Below are 20,192 nucleotides of genomic sequence, written 5' to 3'. Positions count from 1 at the left end.
TGCCAACTTGAGAACTCAGAGAAAAACTGAAGGGGCCATGGTGAAGCAGAATGTGAATACAGTTACCCAATTTTTCTCAACAAAGGGTGGAAAATTTGTTGCACCCTTGTGGACTCTACTTCATTGGAGGTTTTAAAGCAGAGATTGGATAGCCACCTGTCGTGGATGCTTTAGTTGAGATTCCATACTGTAATTTCCCCATTTTATTTTTGCCACTTGAAAACAACAAATCCAACTGTGACCCATCAAAATAAGCATTTCCAGATACTTAACCTGTTCAGTCTATTGAACTGTTGAATGTGTGTACACTGGGCTTATGGGTAAAGTTCATTCTGTTTAAAAGACTTTGGGACCAATCTAATAAAGGCTCCAAAGAGCAATGCCCCACCCTGCTCCAATTTATACCACCCCATAGGTAGAATCAAGCTGGAATTCAAAGGGACTTTGCTTGGATCTCAATCAGCTTGCAATAAATCCAACTCTAAAATTATTTTCTATCACTAGCTAGAATTGGAACCCACCAGTCCAAAATAATTTTATATAGATGTCAGGTGACATGAAATCCTCATCTGATCTTTTCTTGCTGCTCTTCTCCAGATCTTCCTGGAATACCATTTAGCCATGTCAGATAGGTCAACAATGATGGCAATTCTTGAAAATATGATCCAGTACAACAGAATAGTTCAATACTTTAGACCAATTTTATGCTAAATGCATTGATTTCCTCCTTTAATAAGTTTCCAAAAATGAGCTGAATCTTCCCCTCCAGCTGCTCTATTAATTTCCTCCTGCACCTGTCTGATATATATCACTCCCTTTCTATATAGATTTCTTTTCATTCCTACATCGCTGAGCCCAAATCCAAAACAATTAAAACATTTTTTAGCACTGCTTGATTTTAAGAACTGTTATTTCAAAGCATTTAATGTTCATTATTCTGTACATAGGTTTATTGCCTTTTAAGTGGCACAAATTATTGTAAACACCATTATTGTTGTTCCAAATTTCTTCTTAATGTAAAAGTTTATTGGCTCTTCTTGCATCTTGAAGCTTTATAATTATTTGCTATTGTTTTGAGTTGAAATATTTTTGAGCTGTTTAGAGCACTGGGGTGGGTAGGTTTAACATTCAAACAACTGCACAAACATTTCCCCCTATAATTGATTTTGTTAAGTGCCTATAAGTTCGATATAATTATAGACTACATTTGTTGTGGTTTATTTACAGCAATTGTAATCCACAGTCCTCAGACTTTTGCATTTAGCAATGCTTTAAATTAATATCAGGCATGATCAGTTCTCAGCTTTGTGTGTGTGTGTGTGTGTGTGTGTGTGTATTTTGCCCTGGTGACTTTCTTTAGTATGAGAAAGGTTGCATCCACAGGAAGAATGTGCATGCTTAAATTTTTAATTTTTTATAAAGGACCACCTTATACTGGGCTGTGTGGGTATGGACTGAGTGGAAGCATCCGTCCCTCTACTCAATTCTGCCAGCTTAGCCAACCTCTTGCAGGCTGCCACCAATGGAGTGAAACAAGACAGAGCTTCACCTCCATCAACACAGAGCTTCCCTTTTCACCCTCTTAATGGCAGACAGAAGGCCCTTCAGTGGTATCCCCCATTGCCGAGCCCAGTGGAAATTCCCCCAAACAGGGTGTTCTGCAGACAGAGTGGGGCTGAGCTGACCCAGGATCTGCTAGATCACAAGCTGCTTGCAGAGCTGGCACTACTATTTGTATGGATTGTGGAGGCTTTTCAGGGTAACAGCTGGATTTTTGCACTTTTAAGTGATGTGATAGAACCCAGTTCTTTCACATAAGACAATGATCATGCCTTTGTATTCCTCCTTCAATTGGCCAAATGGTGATTAGCTTCCTCTGTTGACTTCTCCTCTGCAGGCATCTGTGGCTTGTGGCTTGTGGCTGGTTCAGTATAAATCTTTCATAAGTTCTGTTACTTGATCAGGCGCGGCTATTAAGAGTGTCTTTGAGTTGCTGTTGAAAAGTCACACGAAATGGCAAGCAGCCTTGTGATAAATCAGTAGCATAATTAATTGTGTGGTTTAATTAGCTGAAATTAAGGATTGTAAAAACTAGCTTATGGTCTGCAGCAGTAAAAACTTTCAAACTGTCTCCTTCTGCTTGCTTGCTTGCTTGCTTGCTTGCTTGCACACCCACCCATCCCTCTTTTGGTATAGCCGTCTGTTGAAAGAAAAGATCTCTCAATAACATGCTCCATAGGTTTGAGAAACACTTTATAGCCTTGGAGGAAATTAGGACAAGAAAATAAATTGGTGATTTCAGTAAATGACCCCTTTCCTTGCTAATCAAGGTGCAGTTCTTACAAACTTTGGAGGTTTCAGATGTTACTGAATTTCACAACTAACCTAAATCCTCGGAGGAGCTGCTGTTTGACTTGTACAGCTGCTGAGCTTACGAATTCAGAGCTCTAGTGTTTTGGATAGGCTTAATTATAAGGCAGAGATTTGAAACTTGTGGTCTTCCATGTGTTGTTGGACTCCATCTTTCACCATTCCTAACCATTGACCATTGCACATGTTGAATTCAATTTGCACAACAATGCTGTCCTGCCACCTCTTCTCCACTGCAGCCCCTGTGCCTTCAGTAAGCCTCTTGTGTGCACCAGGGACCTGCAGGAAAGGACTGGGACATGGCATGCTGAGAGGCTGCAGTGAGGGGAGGGGAGAGATCAGATGCAGCCAGTTTCTGCAAATCAGAGCTATGCCAGCACAAGCTATCTCCGCCTCATTTTTACTTATTTCTTCATCCCTCAGGCTTTCTGTGGGTGCAGAAGGCTACAGTGGGGAGGAAAGAGCCAGACAACCGATTTTGCCTCTAGCCTCACCCACTATTAGCATGTAGCCTCTGGAAGGCTACCCAGAAGAGGATGCAGTCCTTGGGCTGAAGAAAGTTCCCCACTCCTCAGCAATGATGCCATTGGCATAAACAGCCCGACAACATAGCCTTTCCCTGTCTGATCATTGACATTCCCAATGAGCAGTGTTGGAGAATATAATTTTAACTAAAAGCCTGTGATAACCACGATACCTGAAATTTAATCAGGCTACATACGTACCGAATATGAGCAAAGGTGTCTCTTCTTTTCTCATACCTCCAACCCATGGTTGCATCTTTATATATTAACTGGCATATTGCCATATGCCTATTATATTACAGTATATGTTGTGTATTTCACATTGTTTTAACCTACACAGATCAATTGTATTTCCAATGTTATTATTAAACTCTTTCCTGTTCCTGTTTTGCTGAATTCCTTCTACTATTGCTTAGAAGATCTATTAGAAGATCTTTATTTAAGACAACGAAACCTTCTGTTTTCCAGACTCTATTTTTCCTCACATGGTTTGAGATTCCTTACTTCTGCTCCTCTTACAAGAGCTTGAGTATTTGCAAATACTGAAAAAAGGCAAGTGAAGACTAGAATTTTTATTTATTTGCTTTTTTTTAGTATATGAAATTATAACCCCTTGAGAGATGAAGTTTTAAAATCCCATATAGAATATTCTCTCCCATTTGTTTTGCACTTTGAAATTCTGTGCTATTGCGCAGTGGAGCTGAGAGGAATATTTTAGGTGCTAAAGGTTGCGTGTGCTATAGGATTTGAAGGCACACAAGAAGGCACCATCATGCTGAGACTAAGTAGCTCTGGCCAGTGCCTGGATAAGTGACAGCCTGGTAGCAACAAGTATCATGCCTAGGATTACCACATCTGCTCTTCCTGCTCGCCAACCCTGTCATACACCCATCTCCCCCAACACCTCACCAACAGCTCCTCCCTTTACACCTCACTTACTCCCTTGCCTATCGCATCACATCTCAGCTCAACCACTCCCCTCATAGCTCTTCTCAACTCCTTTCAAAGGAGGGGAAGGTGCTTCAGAAAGTTTCTAAAGTGCTTCCTCCCACCTTTAAACTTCACTGCACCTGTATATAATGGAAGGAGAGATGCTTCACCACTCTCCCCCTCTTTTCAGCTATTCGTCTGGGATGTGTGCCACCCTGTTGTCATGCTTCAGGTCACGTGGCCTCCTACTGGTAGCCATGTGAACTACAGTAGGATAACAACCTTACATTTCAATGTACATAGGAAGAAATGCTGGTTTCATTTTGCTGCACTTTCTCTCGCTCTTGTTTTCTAAGCCATATCCATTGTGTTGGTGAATAATCAGTCCCTGTTTGCTTCCCCACCCATGGTGGGGTACTTCTGAATGGTTGAAACTACAGCAACCTAATACTGTTGTTGCCTGGTAAAAGTTAATAATATTAGAGACTGATAATCTATCTCTACATTTGTCTTATTGTATTGCTTATGACTTTACTCTATAATATGGGCATTTCTTGTGAGTTTTATAATTCCATATAAACTTGATAATTTGTGACTGAGTTTTGTTCAGCAACTGCCATGCCAGGTAGTGTAAGGAAAATAAATGGTATTGTATGCAGTACCTTCATATTATCATTGCAGCCATTCCCAGACATGATGTGTGTGGTGTGTGTGTGTGTGTGTGTGTGTAAAATGGAATCAAAATGCACATCGCTGACACAAGCAACTGAGATAAAACTAAACTGCAAAGTTTCTGGGGACACAGAACAGTCACACCCAGTCTGAATGGGAAAGAGTTGAAGGAAAGCAATGGAAATGATAAATAGTTCAGAAGCATGTCACATGAGGAAAAGTCAAAGGCACTTGGTTTGTTTAGCTAAGAGAAAAAGAAGATTAAGGTGAGAGTGGATAGCAATAGCTTACATTGATATGCTTTAAATAGTCCATTGGTTCATTGGTTCTTTTGTAGTTGCAAGAATTTTATTATGATGAGGTAGCTCTGAAGGTCAATGAATCCATTACTGGCCTGTACAGTCATAAATCTTAGTATGCCTCAATGCCAACCTTAACAGACCATGGTGTGTTTTGGGGTAATAACTACTGGGAGAAATTACTGCAAAATTTACTGATCTTCCATTTTGAGAGAAACCATTTTGTTGATGTAGTATTTAGCTCTTATTCTAAGGGCAAGATTGCAGTCTTGTTTAAGAATATTCAGATCCAGTTATTCTGTTAGTTACAAGAGTTTAATGTGTTGGGTTTTTTGCCTTGCTTTGAGGATAGTAAGAAGATAGTAGCTGTCCTTTAGTTGTTTTTTTTGGATAACATTTCCCCCCTATTTTTGGAAGATAGTTCTTAGGTATAGTTTGACCCCTTTGTTGGAAGTATTGTCCGTACTGTAGTAAGATGTGAACTTGGAAATTATAGTTCAAAGTGAGTTTCTTCCACTTCCAGTGTAATTATTCTCCCCACCCCACCTTGGTGTTTAAATCACTAATCTCAGTTGGTATGTACAGCATCAGAAGCATATTGATGTGTGATAATTACCTGTAAATTGTATTTTGCTTCGCTATGAAGGTCCTCAGTAACATCATATTATTATTATTATTATTATTATTATTATTATTATTATTATTATTATTATTATTGCCTTAATAAGGCTTAATAGGCCATGAAAGTAATGAATGCATCTCATGGAAATTAGATTAATTTAATACATAAATTACTGAAGTGGATTTCTGAAGCTTATGTGTTCCAAATGTAGATAAGGTTCTCTTTTATTTACAAAGCTTCCGCTTTTCCCAGGGATATAAGAAAGTCTTGTTGTTCATTGGCAGCAATAAACTTTTGTAGTTTGTCTTTTAAAAAGAGCCACTTAGACAGTTTGCAGTAGTTTCTCTGGCTGTCCTCCCCCTTTTATTTGGGAACCTTCAGCTGACATAGATGAGCAACAATGTAGGTGCTTCTTATTGCAGGCTGTCATATTAAAAAGATGTCATGATAAAAAGATACCTGCAACTTACATACAGATTATTCTTCTTGTAAAGCTATACAAGCAACTTTCCTCTTATGACATCCTGAGATCTGGCAAGTGGATACAGTCTGTGTTATCATAAAGCACCAATGCTGCAGCAAGCAAAGGCTCAAGCAAAGGCTCAGTCAGCTGCTTGTGGCTGGAAAGCCAAACAGGATGTTTGTGACTGTTGCCATGGGAACAAAGGGGCAGTCCATTCTGTACTGAGCACCGGATGTTAGCTCAGAGTGTGTGTCATATGACCCGTACTGGAAGTACATGGGTGGAGTTTATTCTTACTGCTGTGGAGTGCAGACATGTTTCTCTGTACTGATATAAGAGACAGAAATAAAAGATGCAAATAGATTTCTGTCTGCTTCTTTCCCCTCCCTGGGGGACACCAAAGGGGAGAGAGGAAGAAGGGTATGTTCCTCTCACACATCTGAGAAGAATCGCCGAGACCTCGGCTGCTTATCAGCAGAGTGGAGCAGCGGGGAGGTCGCCAAGGAATTCTGCCGGTGCCTACGCTGTGGCACATACCTCTGACCCAGGCAGAAATCCAACAGTCTGATGCTTGAATGATGAAGAACTGGAGGCACTGTGGGTTAAACCACAGAGGCTAGGACTTGCCGATCAGAAGGTTGGTGGTTTGAATCCCCTCGACGGGGTGCGCTCCTGTTGCTCAGTCCATGCTCCTGCCAACCTAGCAGTTCCAAAGCACGTAAAAGTGCAAGTAGATAAATAGGTACCGCTCCACCGGGAAGGTAAACGGCGTTTCCGTGCGCTGCTCTGGTTCGCCAGAAGCGGCTTAGTCATGCTGGCCACATGACCCGGAAGCTGTACAGTGGCTCCCTCGGCCAATAAAGCAAGATGAGCGCCGCAACCACAGAGTCGGCCACGACTGGACCTAATGGTCAGGGGTCCCTTTACCTTTACCTTGAGAACTTTACCTTGGTCTAAGAATGGAATTCGAATGGTGGAAGGGGACCGGCAGTGGGAGGTTTATTTAGGGAAAGCGCCCCTCGGTCTAAGAACGGTTTTGGTTTAAGAACAGACTTCTGGAATGGATTAAGTTTGTAAACCGGGGTACCACTGTACAATATATAATACAATATTCACCATAATAGAGTTTTCCACTTCACCACTTCGTTCCTCTGTGGATTCCAGTAAATTTGGATTAGAGGTTTTCAAACAAAAAGTTCCAGGTTCAATCCCAGGAATCTCCAGGCAAGTCTGAGAGTGATTTCTGTCTAAAACCCTGAAGAAGAGTGGTCATCAGTCAGTGAAGACAGTACTGAACTAGATAGACTAACAGATTGACTCTGAATAAGACATGCCATGGGTTTCTATTTTAAATGTGTACTGCCAAAATTTTCCAAGGTGTTCTAAATTTAATATATCTCAGATATAATGATGGAAAGTCCCTTATTGAGCACAATTAAAGCAAATGCACCCAGTATTAAACACTCAGGCATCTGATGCAATGACATGGTGGAAGGCATCTCATTTTACTGTGCCCAGTTGGTTGATGTTCCATTCCCTCTCTTTCTAGATAATAGGAAAGTTTTTATTGTTTCGAATACTGGAATCTGTCCCTCGATGTGTTAATTTGGCTGACAAGTTTGGTTTGACCTTTTAAAATATTTGACTGAGTTGCAAACCATTCATTCATATTCACATTTCTTATTTTGCTCCCAGTGATGAGTAGAGAGGGACTCTAGGTTCTTCAAACGAACACACACAGAGGTGGAATTTGTTTTGTTATTTTGTTTTTACATAGCCTTGCTTAATATTCTTTACCCAGGGAAAGGGGCAATAGTTCACAAGGTATTTCGCAGTATACAGTCAGAAGGAAATTGGCAGGAAGGCAATTTGGTGTGACAAAGGATGTCATAAGAACATTCCGTATATCTATAGCACTATGTCAGTTATGTCATCTCAGAACTGAGTACCTAATCATGGAATTTGTTTATTATAGTGTACAGTAAGGCATGAAATAATTGATGCCACACAGCTACATGTTGCTTTAAAAATGTTGGATGTTATACAATAATCCCAGATGTGAATTACTGGCATAACTAGTCTAATTTAGTTTCTAGTATATAGTGGATGTTAGAAGAGAGAGCCAGCATGGTTTAGTGGTTAAGAGCAGTGGACTCATAATCTGGCAAACCGAGTTCGCTTCCCCACAAGCAGCTGTTGGGTGACCTTGGGCCAGTCACACTTCTCTGAAGTCTCTCAGCCTCACTCACCTCACAGAGTGTTTGTTGTGGGGGAGGAAGGGAAAGGAGATTGTTAGCCGCTTTGAGACTCCTTAAGGGGAGTGAAAGGTGGGACATCAAATCCAAACTCCTCCTCCTCCTCCTCCTCCTCCTCCTCTTCTTCCCATAACCACCTACAACTGAATCAGTTTGCTCTTCTATTCCCATGCTGCACCATTGCTCAGAAGTAAATTGCACCACTGCTCAGAAGTAAATTTTGTTTTCAATGGGACTTTGTTCCACATAGGTGTTCCTAGGATTGTCTCCCAAAGTGCTGAACTGTGTTTTTAAGTTGCTTTAACCATCTTAGCTGTCCTTCATTTTCCCTGCACTGAACGTAAGGGTTCACAATTCTAATGAACTGTGTAGAAGGCTTGCTTCTGCATCTGCATACAGATAGTGCACAAGCTTGGGTGCATCGGTAATGAGGATTCTACATGCCTTATGTTGTAGTTGGATGTGGTCTCCCAGCCCATGCATTAGTCTTCTGCACACTTGACTGGGAAGATTCGGCTACAGAAACCTGTTTCTACAGACAGATTGTATTTGCTAAATCAGGATGGTAGTGTTGGTATTTTTAAAAAAGATCAGCATGCAATGCAGCTTTGAGTATGAATATAATTTATCCCCACCTTTCCACTGAAATAACTCAAGGCAGTAAAAACACATAAATAAAAATAATTAAAGCTCCGGGAAGTTAAGACAAAACACTAAAGAGGCAAAATGGCAGCTAGTTAAAACATCAGAGTAGTATAAAATTACATGAGATTTTTATTTTTTTAAAGGGCCTGCCTAAACAAAGCTGTCTTAACCAACTAATAACATCTAAAAAATGAAGGTTCCAGATGAAGCCCCAGTGGTCAGCGGTGGCCCAGAAAGGCCCTCTAACACTTTGCAGCCACTCTTGCTTCATCCCATTTTGTCACACAGAGAAGGGCCTCTTCACTGGGTCTTAGGAAACAGGTATTCCTTAAGATTTCCAGGATTTGGACCATGCAGGGGTTTATGGGTGGTGACCAGCCCTTTGAATCAGTCTCAGAAATGTTTTGCTAAACAAGAGCACCTGTTCTGAAACGTATGCAATATGCTTTCACCAGCATTTTAGACCAATGCAAGGTTCTGAAGGTTATTCAAAGGCAGCCCCATATACAGCCTTATGAAGTGAATGTGGCAGGATTTGCCCTTTCCAGCTTCATATATGACATCAAGCTCTCCCAGGTTTCAGACAGGAACAAACTTGGGAACTCTTGCAAGAAAAGAAGTTGCTCATCCATGCACCCCATGCTTTCCCATTTTCATGTGGGCAGTCACACCAGCAGCTGCTGGCATGATTTGGGCTGTAGAGCTTCAAGAGATCTCCCTGTTCAAAGTTCTTTATTTGGTTTCACAGAAGGGCTATATAATTTCATGTGGGTTTTAGAAAAAGTCTAAGAAAACAGCTTAGCCTAAATGAGACAGCTACAGGGTAAAAGGCTTAAGGAATGTAGCCTTGATGCATATTTTCAGTCCCTGAAAACTCTACGACCGAAAATGAGGGGCATATGGGCTGAACTCTTTAAAAAACTTGTCTGACTAGTAAATCATTGCTTAGAGAAGGCAGTGCTAGCAATCACACCAGCACGCCAGTGTTATACTAGCATTTCAGGAAGGCATAATTGGTATACGCTTCAACATAGGGACACCCCATTCCATAATGAAAATATTACTGTTTATAGCCCATGCATCTTACTGGGTTGCCCTGGCAGCTTCCAACATATATAAAAACATAATAAAACATTAAACATAAAAAAACCCATCCCTGTATAGGATAACTCCATACTCTCCAACATTTCTCCAATGAAAATAGGGATGTCCTAAGGAAAAGCGAGACATTCTGGAATCAAATCCTTAACCGGGATGGCTTCTCCAAATCGGGGACATGCCCGGAAAATAAGGACACTTGGAGGGTCTGCATCGGTTCTAAGGTTTTGTTTTAACTGATATCATTCAGTAATTTTTACTAATTAACAAGGTAACTAGGCTTCAGAAGAGCTGACATATTATATGGAAGATTCCAACAGACAAAATTTTGCTAACCTATAGCTGATGAGCAGTCTCTTCCTTGGATGCCTCTGGTGTAATTTCCCCCTCCCCTCATACTGATGATGTGATTTTTCTAACATGCACTTAAAGAGAGTGCTATTGTACAACTTTAGTTTGTCCACCTAGCAATTTTCTTTTTCCCTTGGTGGTAGGTTTGCAGTTAAAGGCCTTCTCTGGTCCCTCAGAGTATTATAGATGGGACTGGTAAATTACTTACTACTATCACACCTGACAGTTCCTGAAAGAATATTTAACCTTTCCAGTTCTGTCATCTTGATGGCACTAACTATATAACTCATTGCTACCAAGCCTTCTTGTGCATTTGTTCCAGAGAAAGAGGGAGGCGGCTTTTCTCATGTCCTAAAAGGCCATAAGAGGAAATGCCTACTTAATGCACACATAGGATGTGTTTTGTTGGGTTTTGGAACCTTGACTGCAGCCTCTAAATTATTATTTGAAGTATCTTTATCTGCAGTTTGGGTCTCAACACTAATCCCTTGGCCGTGTGTTCCACAGGCTAGCTAGATGCACATTATCCATTTAAAGCACATGACTTTGCTCAAAGAATCCTAGGAAATGCGGTTTGTTAAGTATGCTGGGAATTGTAGCTGTGTGAGGGGGCAAATCTGGGATTCTTTGGGGGAAGCAATGTGATTTAAAAGTGCTTTGAATTATTTTATTTCTCAGGGAGTTTCACAGGACTCAATCAAGCACACAAATTCACATAATGTAGATGTGCAGAAGGAATATTTTAATTGAGACTTGCCCATGTGAAAAGGAGGTGGGGGTTGAAAGCTATTCATGCTGTACATCTCCTGATTCAGACAATCAGACTTCTACAAAGATTGGCTGTGCTTGGTAGTCCACACTCTTTCTAGTAGCCAGCAGGGCTTTGCTTTCTTGCTTCCTGATCCACAGATCTTTTAAACAAGCGTTGCCTGAAACACACTGGACTGCTTTGAGAATAAAATCTATATTTTTTCAGCATCTTGACATACGTTCTCTCTTGTCCTGGGGTTCATTTTGGATGCTTTCCGTTCACTGCATATCCTTTGCTGCTGGTTGCCAAGATTAAATTTCTGATTGCACCAACACTCATATTTTTATAACCTTGAGGAGAGTTTTTTTTTAAAAAAAGATGTTTTAAACATTTTGAATTAAGTAAGGGAAGACTGCTACCTCAAATCAGCATTCTGAAAATGCCACCTGTTATTGAGACATACTGTGATGACTTACCTTACACCATTCCTCATTGATCAAGCAATGACCTTCATGAATAAATGCACCATTGTTATAGCACTACCACAAACAGAATATTCATTATCACCGGATGTACTGTTAAGTCAAACACTATACTTTTCAATGGAGTGCTTTCATGGCATTTGGTTGAAGGTCAGCATATGCTGGTAACTGAATGACGAAAGATCACAAGCATGGGCATGAACGAGCTTACTGAATGTTTCAAACCACAATTGTAGGAAAGCCGTTCCATTGCATCTGCATCACATTCTTTAACAAAATCACAGTTCTATGGAGAGCTTTTTAAATGATGGGAATAAAAACAATAGACTAGGTTCTGTATTGTTGGGGGTGATAGACATAGGCGTGACATGTGTAAAACTGTATTTTCCAAGAAAAACCAAATATTTTGTTTTGAGTGCTGGAAATCGAGCTTGCCCTGAAACTTGAAGTGCATCTTTGAGGGGGGAAATTAGTTGGATGCCCCCATAACTACTGAAACAGGTGCATTCTTTATTTATTTTTGCAAGCATCACATCCGTGCTCTGCTGATTTTATCTGTAAATTTTCATCTAAGCCATCCTAATTTTGCCATCTGTGCTTCTTTGGGGCTTGTGTGAGGACTTATCACCTCCAGGGTAGAAAGAGGCTGCTCCTCTTTAGAATGTCAGTCTTTTACATTTACAGTTTCCTCCCGGATGGCATAACTTTTTTTCAGTCCCTGGTGGAGGGATTGTATTCCAGCTATGGGTGAGCAAGAGCCAAAGTGAATGGATGAAATGGTTTTGATCAGGCATGGGTCCCTTGAACACAAGTAGATTGGTGAATCTATTCCATCCCATGTCTGGGTGGATATTTTTAAAGAAAAAAATAATTTAAAACACTTTAGAAATCCACATGTTTTCAACAGGTTTGAAACAAACAGCTTTTGAATGAACATTTATGAGGTCCAAAAGAGGTTACATCATATTTCTTTTCTTTTACATAAAAGAACCTGTTGAAAATGTCTGAGTAAATACGCCCTGGAAGTGGCAGTCCATTGTTGCATGTCCCCTCCCTTCCCTTCCCTTCCCTTCCCTTCCCTGTACAGTATATGACTACCAGGGACTTTGTGGGTGGAGCTGAAAACTTGGAGCAAAAAGCTCCTGGACGCATTGGTACATTGTGATATATTACACCTTCTCAGGTAATCATACAGAGAAAAAGACATTGCAAGCAGCTAGAAGGCAGGAAAGAAAGAAAGAAAGAAAGAAAGAAAGAAAGAAAGAAAGAAAGAAAGAAAGAAAGCCCACTTCATACAAATTTAATTCATAACTAGCTGCGTTCTGGAAAGGTCTGTAGACACATGATCCAATCCACATGTCTACATTCTGTTCTGGGCATGATATGTCAGATGCAGACTGGATAGGTTTGCTCCAAATTTTTCATTGTACTGAAATCCTTCCCTGTCTCCAGGTATGTCTACCATATTTGCATAGTTCAAGAACACAAAAAAACCTAAGGTTGCCGTATTTCAAAAAGTGAAAATCTGAACACAGAAGTTGTTGAGCTTCTTTTATAAGACCTCTTTTTAAAAATGCATTTTTGATCTATTTTTAAGGGAATTCGCCAAAATCTACACTTTCATCATAGGTTGCCATATGTCTGGATTGCCCCAGTTGTTTCAGCAAATTCCGCCCAGAAACTTTTTGCAGTGACTGAATCCTGGCTATGTTTTCTAGGAAATTCCAGACGTATGGCAACCCAACAAAACCACCTAACTGATGTAAGCGATTTTAAGCTATTGACAAACTTACCTAAATTTGATTGTATTATTTGTATTTTATATACAGGGAATGCTTATTGGAGTAGCAATATAATGGTGATTGTTGGCTATATGCATTTTTAGAAACTGAAAAATAAAGTTAAGAAGGAAATGCAAACACACACACATGCACACAACCAGGCAAAAGGACTTCAGGTGTGTGTGGAGCAGGGCAAATGAGGGGTGTGGCGTAGTAAGAGTCCCAATAACCAAATAGAGAAGCCTGTCCCCTGAATTTCAGATTCTCTAATCCCTGATCTACTCTTAGCAGCAAGTTTCTGCCATTCAGAAGGGCACTGTTTTGATACAAAAAACAAAATCCAAGTAGCATGGTTATCTATCTGGTAAGGAGCTGCTATCATTAGCCTTTTGGTACACCTTGTTCCAATATTTGACTGATTTCCATAGGATCCAGAACCTGCTTGAGGTAGAGAATTCAGACTATATGGACCAATAGTCCTTAATAGTAAAATAATTATCCATTTTTACAGATCTGGTATTTTTATCTTCAACTGACATCAGTATCTAAAATCCTTCTGAAACTCTCCTGCATCCAATATTTAAACCAAGGAGTTTTGTGTACTGATCATACAATATTTACTGCCATGGGGAGAAAATTATGAAAGCAATTACTTAGAAATGGGGAGAGACATAGTCAACTTGTCTCTCTGTGTTTTGTTTACCCAAAACAGATAGTGTGCGTTTTTTCCTTCTGCCAAAGGCCAGTGGCAAGCAAATAACATTCTCTAATAAAATATTCTCTAAGTGTAAGCAATGACTACTAGCTTCTTGAAAAATAAGCCACGCATCATATTCATATCTCTCCGAAAGGCTCTCTACAAGCAAACTGATTCTGTTATTAAGCTATATTTTTGTTTGTTCTGAAAATAGTGGTTGGGAGCATAACTTGTCCAAGGAACAATATCAGCTTTCAAAATCATAGCAGTATAGCATCCTCCATAAATATGGGAGGGTTTTTAGTGATTTTTGTGTGGGTGTTTTTAAACTGAGACAGAGTGTGACTGAGTTAAGTAATCCAATAAACTTCGTGGCCCAAACAAGCCAGCATTTGAATCCAAGTCTTCCAAGTGCAAACAGCCTAAATCCTGGCTCTCATATGCAGGCAATTATTTCATAATTGTATCTGCCAGATACATTTTTGTGGGGTGCGTGGTTGTTTAATCCCCTTTGAAACAAAATCAGTAAAAATACAAACTGCTTTTTTAAAAAAAATCCAAGAAGTGTGATAAATGGGAAAAAAGCATTTGAAAAATATGTGTACATGTTGCTGTGGGTTGTGTTCATCAGTTGCTGCAATAAGTTATATTTTTATAGTCTTCAGTGAGCCATTTATAATTTAAATAAAAATAAATCTAAGCCATGTATCTTTTCTCTCTACCCACGAATTTGATTAATTGCTGTATTGGCACACAACATGCTTTCCATATGGTACAGTAATTTACTGTTTTTAACTAATACCATATTAATTAAAATTATTAACCCAGGTCACCCTGAAATCCATGGCAACAGAAGAGATGCAATATAACTAAAATCTCTTGATTAACAGAGAGGCCATCCAGGAAAAACACTATGGTGCTCTTGTGCAGTCCCCATTCATTTCATTGACACACAAGCAGTTCAGCATTTTGGTGAGTTGTGAACACTTGCGCTTCCTTTCCCCTCGGCCAGGATCCAAGTGCCAACCCCACCCTCCACCACCTGAGGGATGCTCCCATTGTTGCCAATGGGTAACAGGATGTCGGCAAGGTCTAAAGAGCTAAAGCCCTCCCTGCTCACTTTGGTCCTGGTCCTATTCATGTTTTTGTGGTACTTTTTATAAGGGCATTTATTGTTTAAATGCAACCATGTAAAGTTTGACCCTCGGGGAGAACTGTACCCCAGTGGTAAAAAAAAACTCCCATTATCTGAAATCCTGGAGAGCTGCTGCTGGGTAGTATTGGTGGTTGTAGTGATAATAACAATAATAACAACAACAACAACAACAACAACAACAACAACAACAATATAGACAGTAGTAAGCTGGATGGCCAATGGTCTGAATCAGTATAATGCATCTTCCTATATTCCAGTGTTCATTGGACTTCTTCACCAAATGGTTCTGATTGATACTAAGCTTTGCCATTCATTTTCTGAGGAACATATTTCTAGAATATCAAGAGTTGTGCCGTAATGCTCTAGATAACTCCTGCAGTGCTACACTAGTGAAGAAAGAACCAGCAGTTGTTCCCATCAGAAGACAGGGTGTCATGTTTTGCTTCTGGAAGTTGTAAAAACTATTCTCACAAGTGTATGTTGTGTGACGGAGATGAAACAGATTTTTGATGTAGGAATGGCACCAACATTGAAGTGTGGGCTTGATATTTCATTAAGTTTGAAAAATTGCAGATTTTGAAAAACTGGAATGAGAGAGAGTATGGGCAATTGAATTTCAGTGGTAGAATTTTGAAATCAATTTTAGAATGTTTATATCTGGCAAATGCGTACAGAATGATGAAGTCTTGTTAACGTTCTAATGACCATAGTTCTGAATAAGCATAGTGCTACATGCCACTCCAATCTCTGAGCGGTCTGAGATTCCAGGGGTACCAGGCATGCTTATCAGGATCTTTATTTCCTTTTGGAACAGTGAGGCACAGCAGAGTCTGTGGTGTCTTTATTGTATATGGGTTATTTACAAATATATGCAACCTGTGTCTAGATGGAGAGAGTGCAGACTATTCATATCCCAAGAGGGTCCTGTTCTTCCCATTGCTGCAGCCTTAGATTCCAAGAGACCCCACACATCATGTCTAACCTCTGAAGATTGCCCACCTTGTGTTCTTGCCTATCTTCCCCGGCTTGCATAAGTGACACATTTCCTGTTTGCTTACCTCATCATCTTTGGCCTTCTTAGGGGGTTAATCGGTGAGCCATTCCAGTGGGTATCTCTTGATGGTTCTTCTGCCAGGTGGTTTCCGGGACATGGAAAAACTGGTTTAAACTCCAACTCCTACTAGACCCAGGAATTTAGGGGTTTCCTTAGATTCTAATCCTTTACCAAATCCAGATATTTTGCGGGTCTTCCCCTTCCCCCAATTTTTAATACAGTGGTACCTCTGGTTACGTACTTAATTCGTTCCGGAGGTCCGTTCTTAACCTGAAACTGTTATTAACCTGAAGCACCACTTTAGCTAATGGGGCCTCCCGCTGCTGCCGCTTCGCCAGAGCACGATTTCTGTTCTCATCCTGAAGCAAAGTTCTTAACCCGAGGTACTATTTATGGGTTAGTGGAGTCTGTAACCTGAAGCGTATGTAACCCGAGATACCACTGTACTACATCTATATGGGAACTGATTGAATACTTGTGACTTGGTGGTTAAGCGATAAACCAAGACAATACTTGAAAAAGAAGGAGGAAAAGAAGATAGGCATAATCTTCTGCAGAATTGTATAGCATTGCTCCACGAGGTTCTGAAACCCATACACGTATAGTTTGAATAGCACAGGGATCAGCATGAGTAGCATTTACATGTGGATTCTGAATCTTAGAAGTGCCTAATAAGTCTTCCCCTCATCCTTGCAACTTGCAGTAACTTCAGTGTGGAAGCGACTAAAATTTTGGTAGGAAGTAGAGCTCCACAGTGCTAAAAATTATTCAGACAAACACCAAAACATCATATATTTCTCTCAAAATGATATCTGGCATGTGAACAAGAGAAGTCGAAGGTAACAACGAGACTGCCTTTACAATCCTGTATGCACTTACCAGGGGGATTGAGCCCCACTGAACACGGTGGTAGTAACTTTGATGTACGTGTGGATGTGATTGTGTTGTGAAAGCCTGCAGTGTAATTTTTGCATTTCTCTGTTCCCTGAAATGGTATAAAGTGCCATGGTGTGCAATTTCCTCTTGCTCATCTGAGCCAGTATACCTCACGCTGGACAGTGCTGCTTGCCTCTGCTCCTCTCAACCAGTCAGTAGCATTCTGCAGCCTTATAATTGCCTCTCCTCATTTGTAACTAGCCTCACTCAATCACATACCTGTATTTCTTTAATTTTAGAGTGCAAACCATTCATGGACTGCAGTGTGTGATTAAGCCTATTGACACTTCCAGACAGCCTGTTTATTGAGTATTCATCCTGATTTGCAGGGAGATGAGGTGGTGTTGGCTATTTAACAAACATCCCATTTTATTGGTTTGTGGGGAGGTCAGATGATGTTGCATCCTTCGGTTTCCAGTGCATTTTCCTGTCACTTAATTGCAAAAAAAGGGTCAAAACTTTTGAGGAAGTTGGTTTGTTGCACAAGAGCTCTCAGTCAACTAATTGCACAATGTGAATTTGCCAGTATGAGATTGAACACTACCTAAAAATACCAGCACTCGATGTGTCCTTAGCCTCCCTATTTTCTCTTGAGGGTTTTTTTTTTTTAAAGGAACATTGAACTGGGAGTAGGGATAATGGGTGGGATTAGCTGAATGAGCCCCATCAGTGGAAGCTCTGCGCAAGGACTTCCGCTTGCACAGTGCAGCTTTCTTCCCCTCTCCTCCCTTCTGTTCTCCCACTCCTCCAAAATTGGCTCTTTGGCATCAGGAGAACCTCCAGAACACCATGCAGGAAAAGGAGAGGGAGATTGTTCCATCTGGCAAGCTGAAATGCTTGTGCACACAATACATTCATCCAGTAACATTGTCCGACAGGGTAGCATTGCCAGCACATCATTGAACTACATTTTTACTTGAAACCATTACTTGGATTTCTTCTTCTTCTTCTGTCTTTCAAGGGTTCCTAAGTGTGCACATCATTTTTGTTGTTGCAGTTGACACCAGTTGGAACTACCATCTTTACAGGATTCTCTGGAAACAATGGTGCCACAGACATAGATGATGGTCCCAATGGACAGATAGAGTACGTCATCCAGTACAATCCCAGCGACCCAGTATGTGAAATTCTTATTTGTCATGGAGATAGCATCCTGGGGAGGGATGAACTGGACTTTGCTTTGCATGTGGGATTTGGGAAAGGGATTTGTATCACACATAGATTTATGAGCCCAAAAGCATTTCTTCAAGAAACCTGGCATTATTATTTTTTTAAGCTATTTGAGAGTGATTCTTTTTGACGGGGGCAGAGGGAGATGTTTTAATCATACACATGTAGAACAGATTATGCATACAAGTAAAACCTGACAAAAAAATGTGTGAAAGTTCTTTAGAGAGAATGTGCCATTAAAAAACCAAAACACTTCCTTGATTCTGCTGGTGGAGTTCTAGAATCCCATGTGCTGCTTCTTCCCACACTTATGCCCCTGCTGGATGTTCAAGAACCAGTCCTGAAGGTGTAAATACAACTGAATGCATAATGCTCAGCTCATATCAATTCCCCGGAAAAATAGGTCATGGCAACTGGAACTACTTGTGTAGGCAATTCTGTGTGTCGACCCAAGAAGGGCATATGAGTATAGAACTTTATCCTCCATTATGCCACATGTATAATGTACTTTTAGGATGACGTGGGAGGGCACTACATGTAGAATGCTTAGTGTGAACTAGAGTCATGAATGTTGGCCACTCATATGATCCATCCACTGTGAACAAGGGGTGGGATTCAGTGAGTGGGGCTCACTGATGTAGCCATTTTACATACTCAGGTCCCAACTCACTAAAGGATCTACTTGTGTAGGGGAGGACTGTGTGATCTCCCCAGTTCCACTGGTGATGATTGAACTTTTAACATGATCTGTGTGAACTGGTCCTAAGTGAGCCAAAGGTCAAGTATAGCATAGAGTTATGGTATTAATAAAATGGCACTTTCATTTGCAGCACTAAATATAAAACATAGTAGTACATCTACTTATCAGTGCATTTTATATCATTCTTAAAACTGGGCTTTGCATTCTGTTCTTTTTTAACTTACAAAAATTTCAAATCAGTGAGTTTATGTAAGTTTAATTCAGATGCATTTAGTCGATAAGATTTTTAAAAAGGTTTCCTAGTGGGCAGGTCGAAATAGTGTCATGATATTTTAGACTGCCCATTTTTGGAGGAAATATTTTACTGCAGAATTAAACACAATTTTATACACAGAAAACTTTTTACTTGTGATATATCTCTAAAATACTTCATTTTAGACACCATGAGCTTTTTTAAAAAAACACACACACACGTTTGGATTATTATTGCTATGCAAAGGCTTTAAATTATCAGTGGCAGTAAGACTATAATAATAAAACTCAGGTTAAAATAAGTACATTTTGATGAGAACAGGAGGAATGATTGCTATCATTTGTAGGTTGCTTATTATTCCAAGGTAATAGTAGAGACTCCATTGTGATTGAGATCATACAAAAAGCTGAGATGTGAATGGTTTGTATTCTAGAAAGTTATAGAATCAGTGTTCAAGAAAATTGATCAGGAGAATGATTGGCACACCTTTTGTTGGATTAAAATAATTACACTCACTGTTACTGCACTATTAGGCAAAAGCATGGGAAAACAATGTGTTGTGTTGCTCCATGAAACTTTGCCAAGGGTGTTGGGGGAGATGGAGAAAATACTGATATGCAAGGCTTAATATTCAGCAAAAGATGGACCTAGTTCTCACAAGCTGCGGATGATGTTGGTAAGCCCGTGTCTTGCTAAAGTATGCCATTTCGGACTGCCCATGCAGGCTCATGAGATGGAATGTTCCCCTTGCTACGTTTAAAAAGAGGTTATTATATGTAGACTATTAGTATGTCAAAGTGAAGGCTATGTGCATAGAATATATTTTAAAATGAAAGAGAATTAAATCAGCTGCAGGCTAAAGTGGATCTGCCCAAACATAGGTTTACAAGTTGTTGTTTTTTGCTTTAAAAAATCCTTGCTTTTCAATATTTCTTCTATCTCCCAAACATCTTTGGTCTTTAGAAAAAAATGACATTCACTGC

The 20,192-nt window shown here is 40.1% G+C and overlaps 1 protein-coding gene across 18 annotated transcripts in view; it reads left to right on the top strand.

Moving 5' to 3' along the window:
• Window positions 1-20,192, top strand: part of PCDH15 (protocadherin related 15) — a gene marked incomplete at its 3' end in the record, with an annotated part of 626,354 nt that overhangs the window by 393,457 nt on the left and 212,705 nt on the right. For 17 of the 18 annotated variants that reach the window (XM_081912931.1, XM_081912944.1, XM_081912932.1 and 14 more), the window contains one exon: window positions 18,084-18,203. The exons of the other annotated variant lie outside the window; for it this stretch is intronic. In XM_081912931.1, coding sequence (XP_081769057.1) covers window positions 18,084-18,203 — 120 coding nt within the window. The remainder of the gene's footprint in view (window positions 1-18,083; window positions 18,204-20,192) is intronic. 18 annotated transcript variants of the gene reach the window in all.

The sequence above is a fragment of the Podarcis melisellensis genome (assembly GCF_964234715.1).
Source record: "Podarcis melisellensis genome assembly, chromosome: 5".
Lineage (NCBI taxonomy): Eukaryota > Metazoa > Chordata > Lepidosauria > Squamata > Lacertidae > Podarcis > Podarcis melisellensis.
The sequence above is the reverse complement of the archived record's forward strand: the minus strand, read 5'-3'. Positions and strand labels throughout refer to the sequence as shown.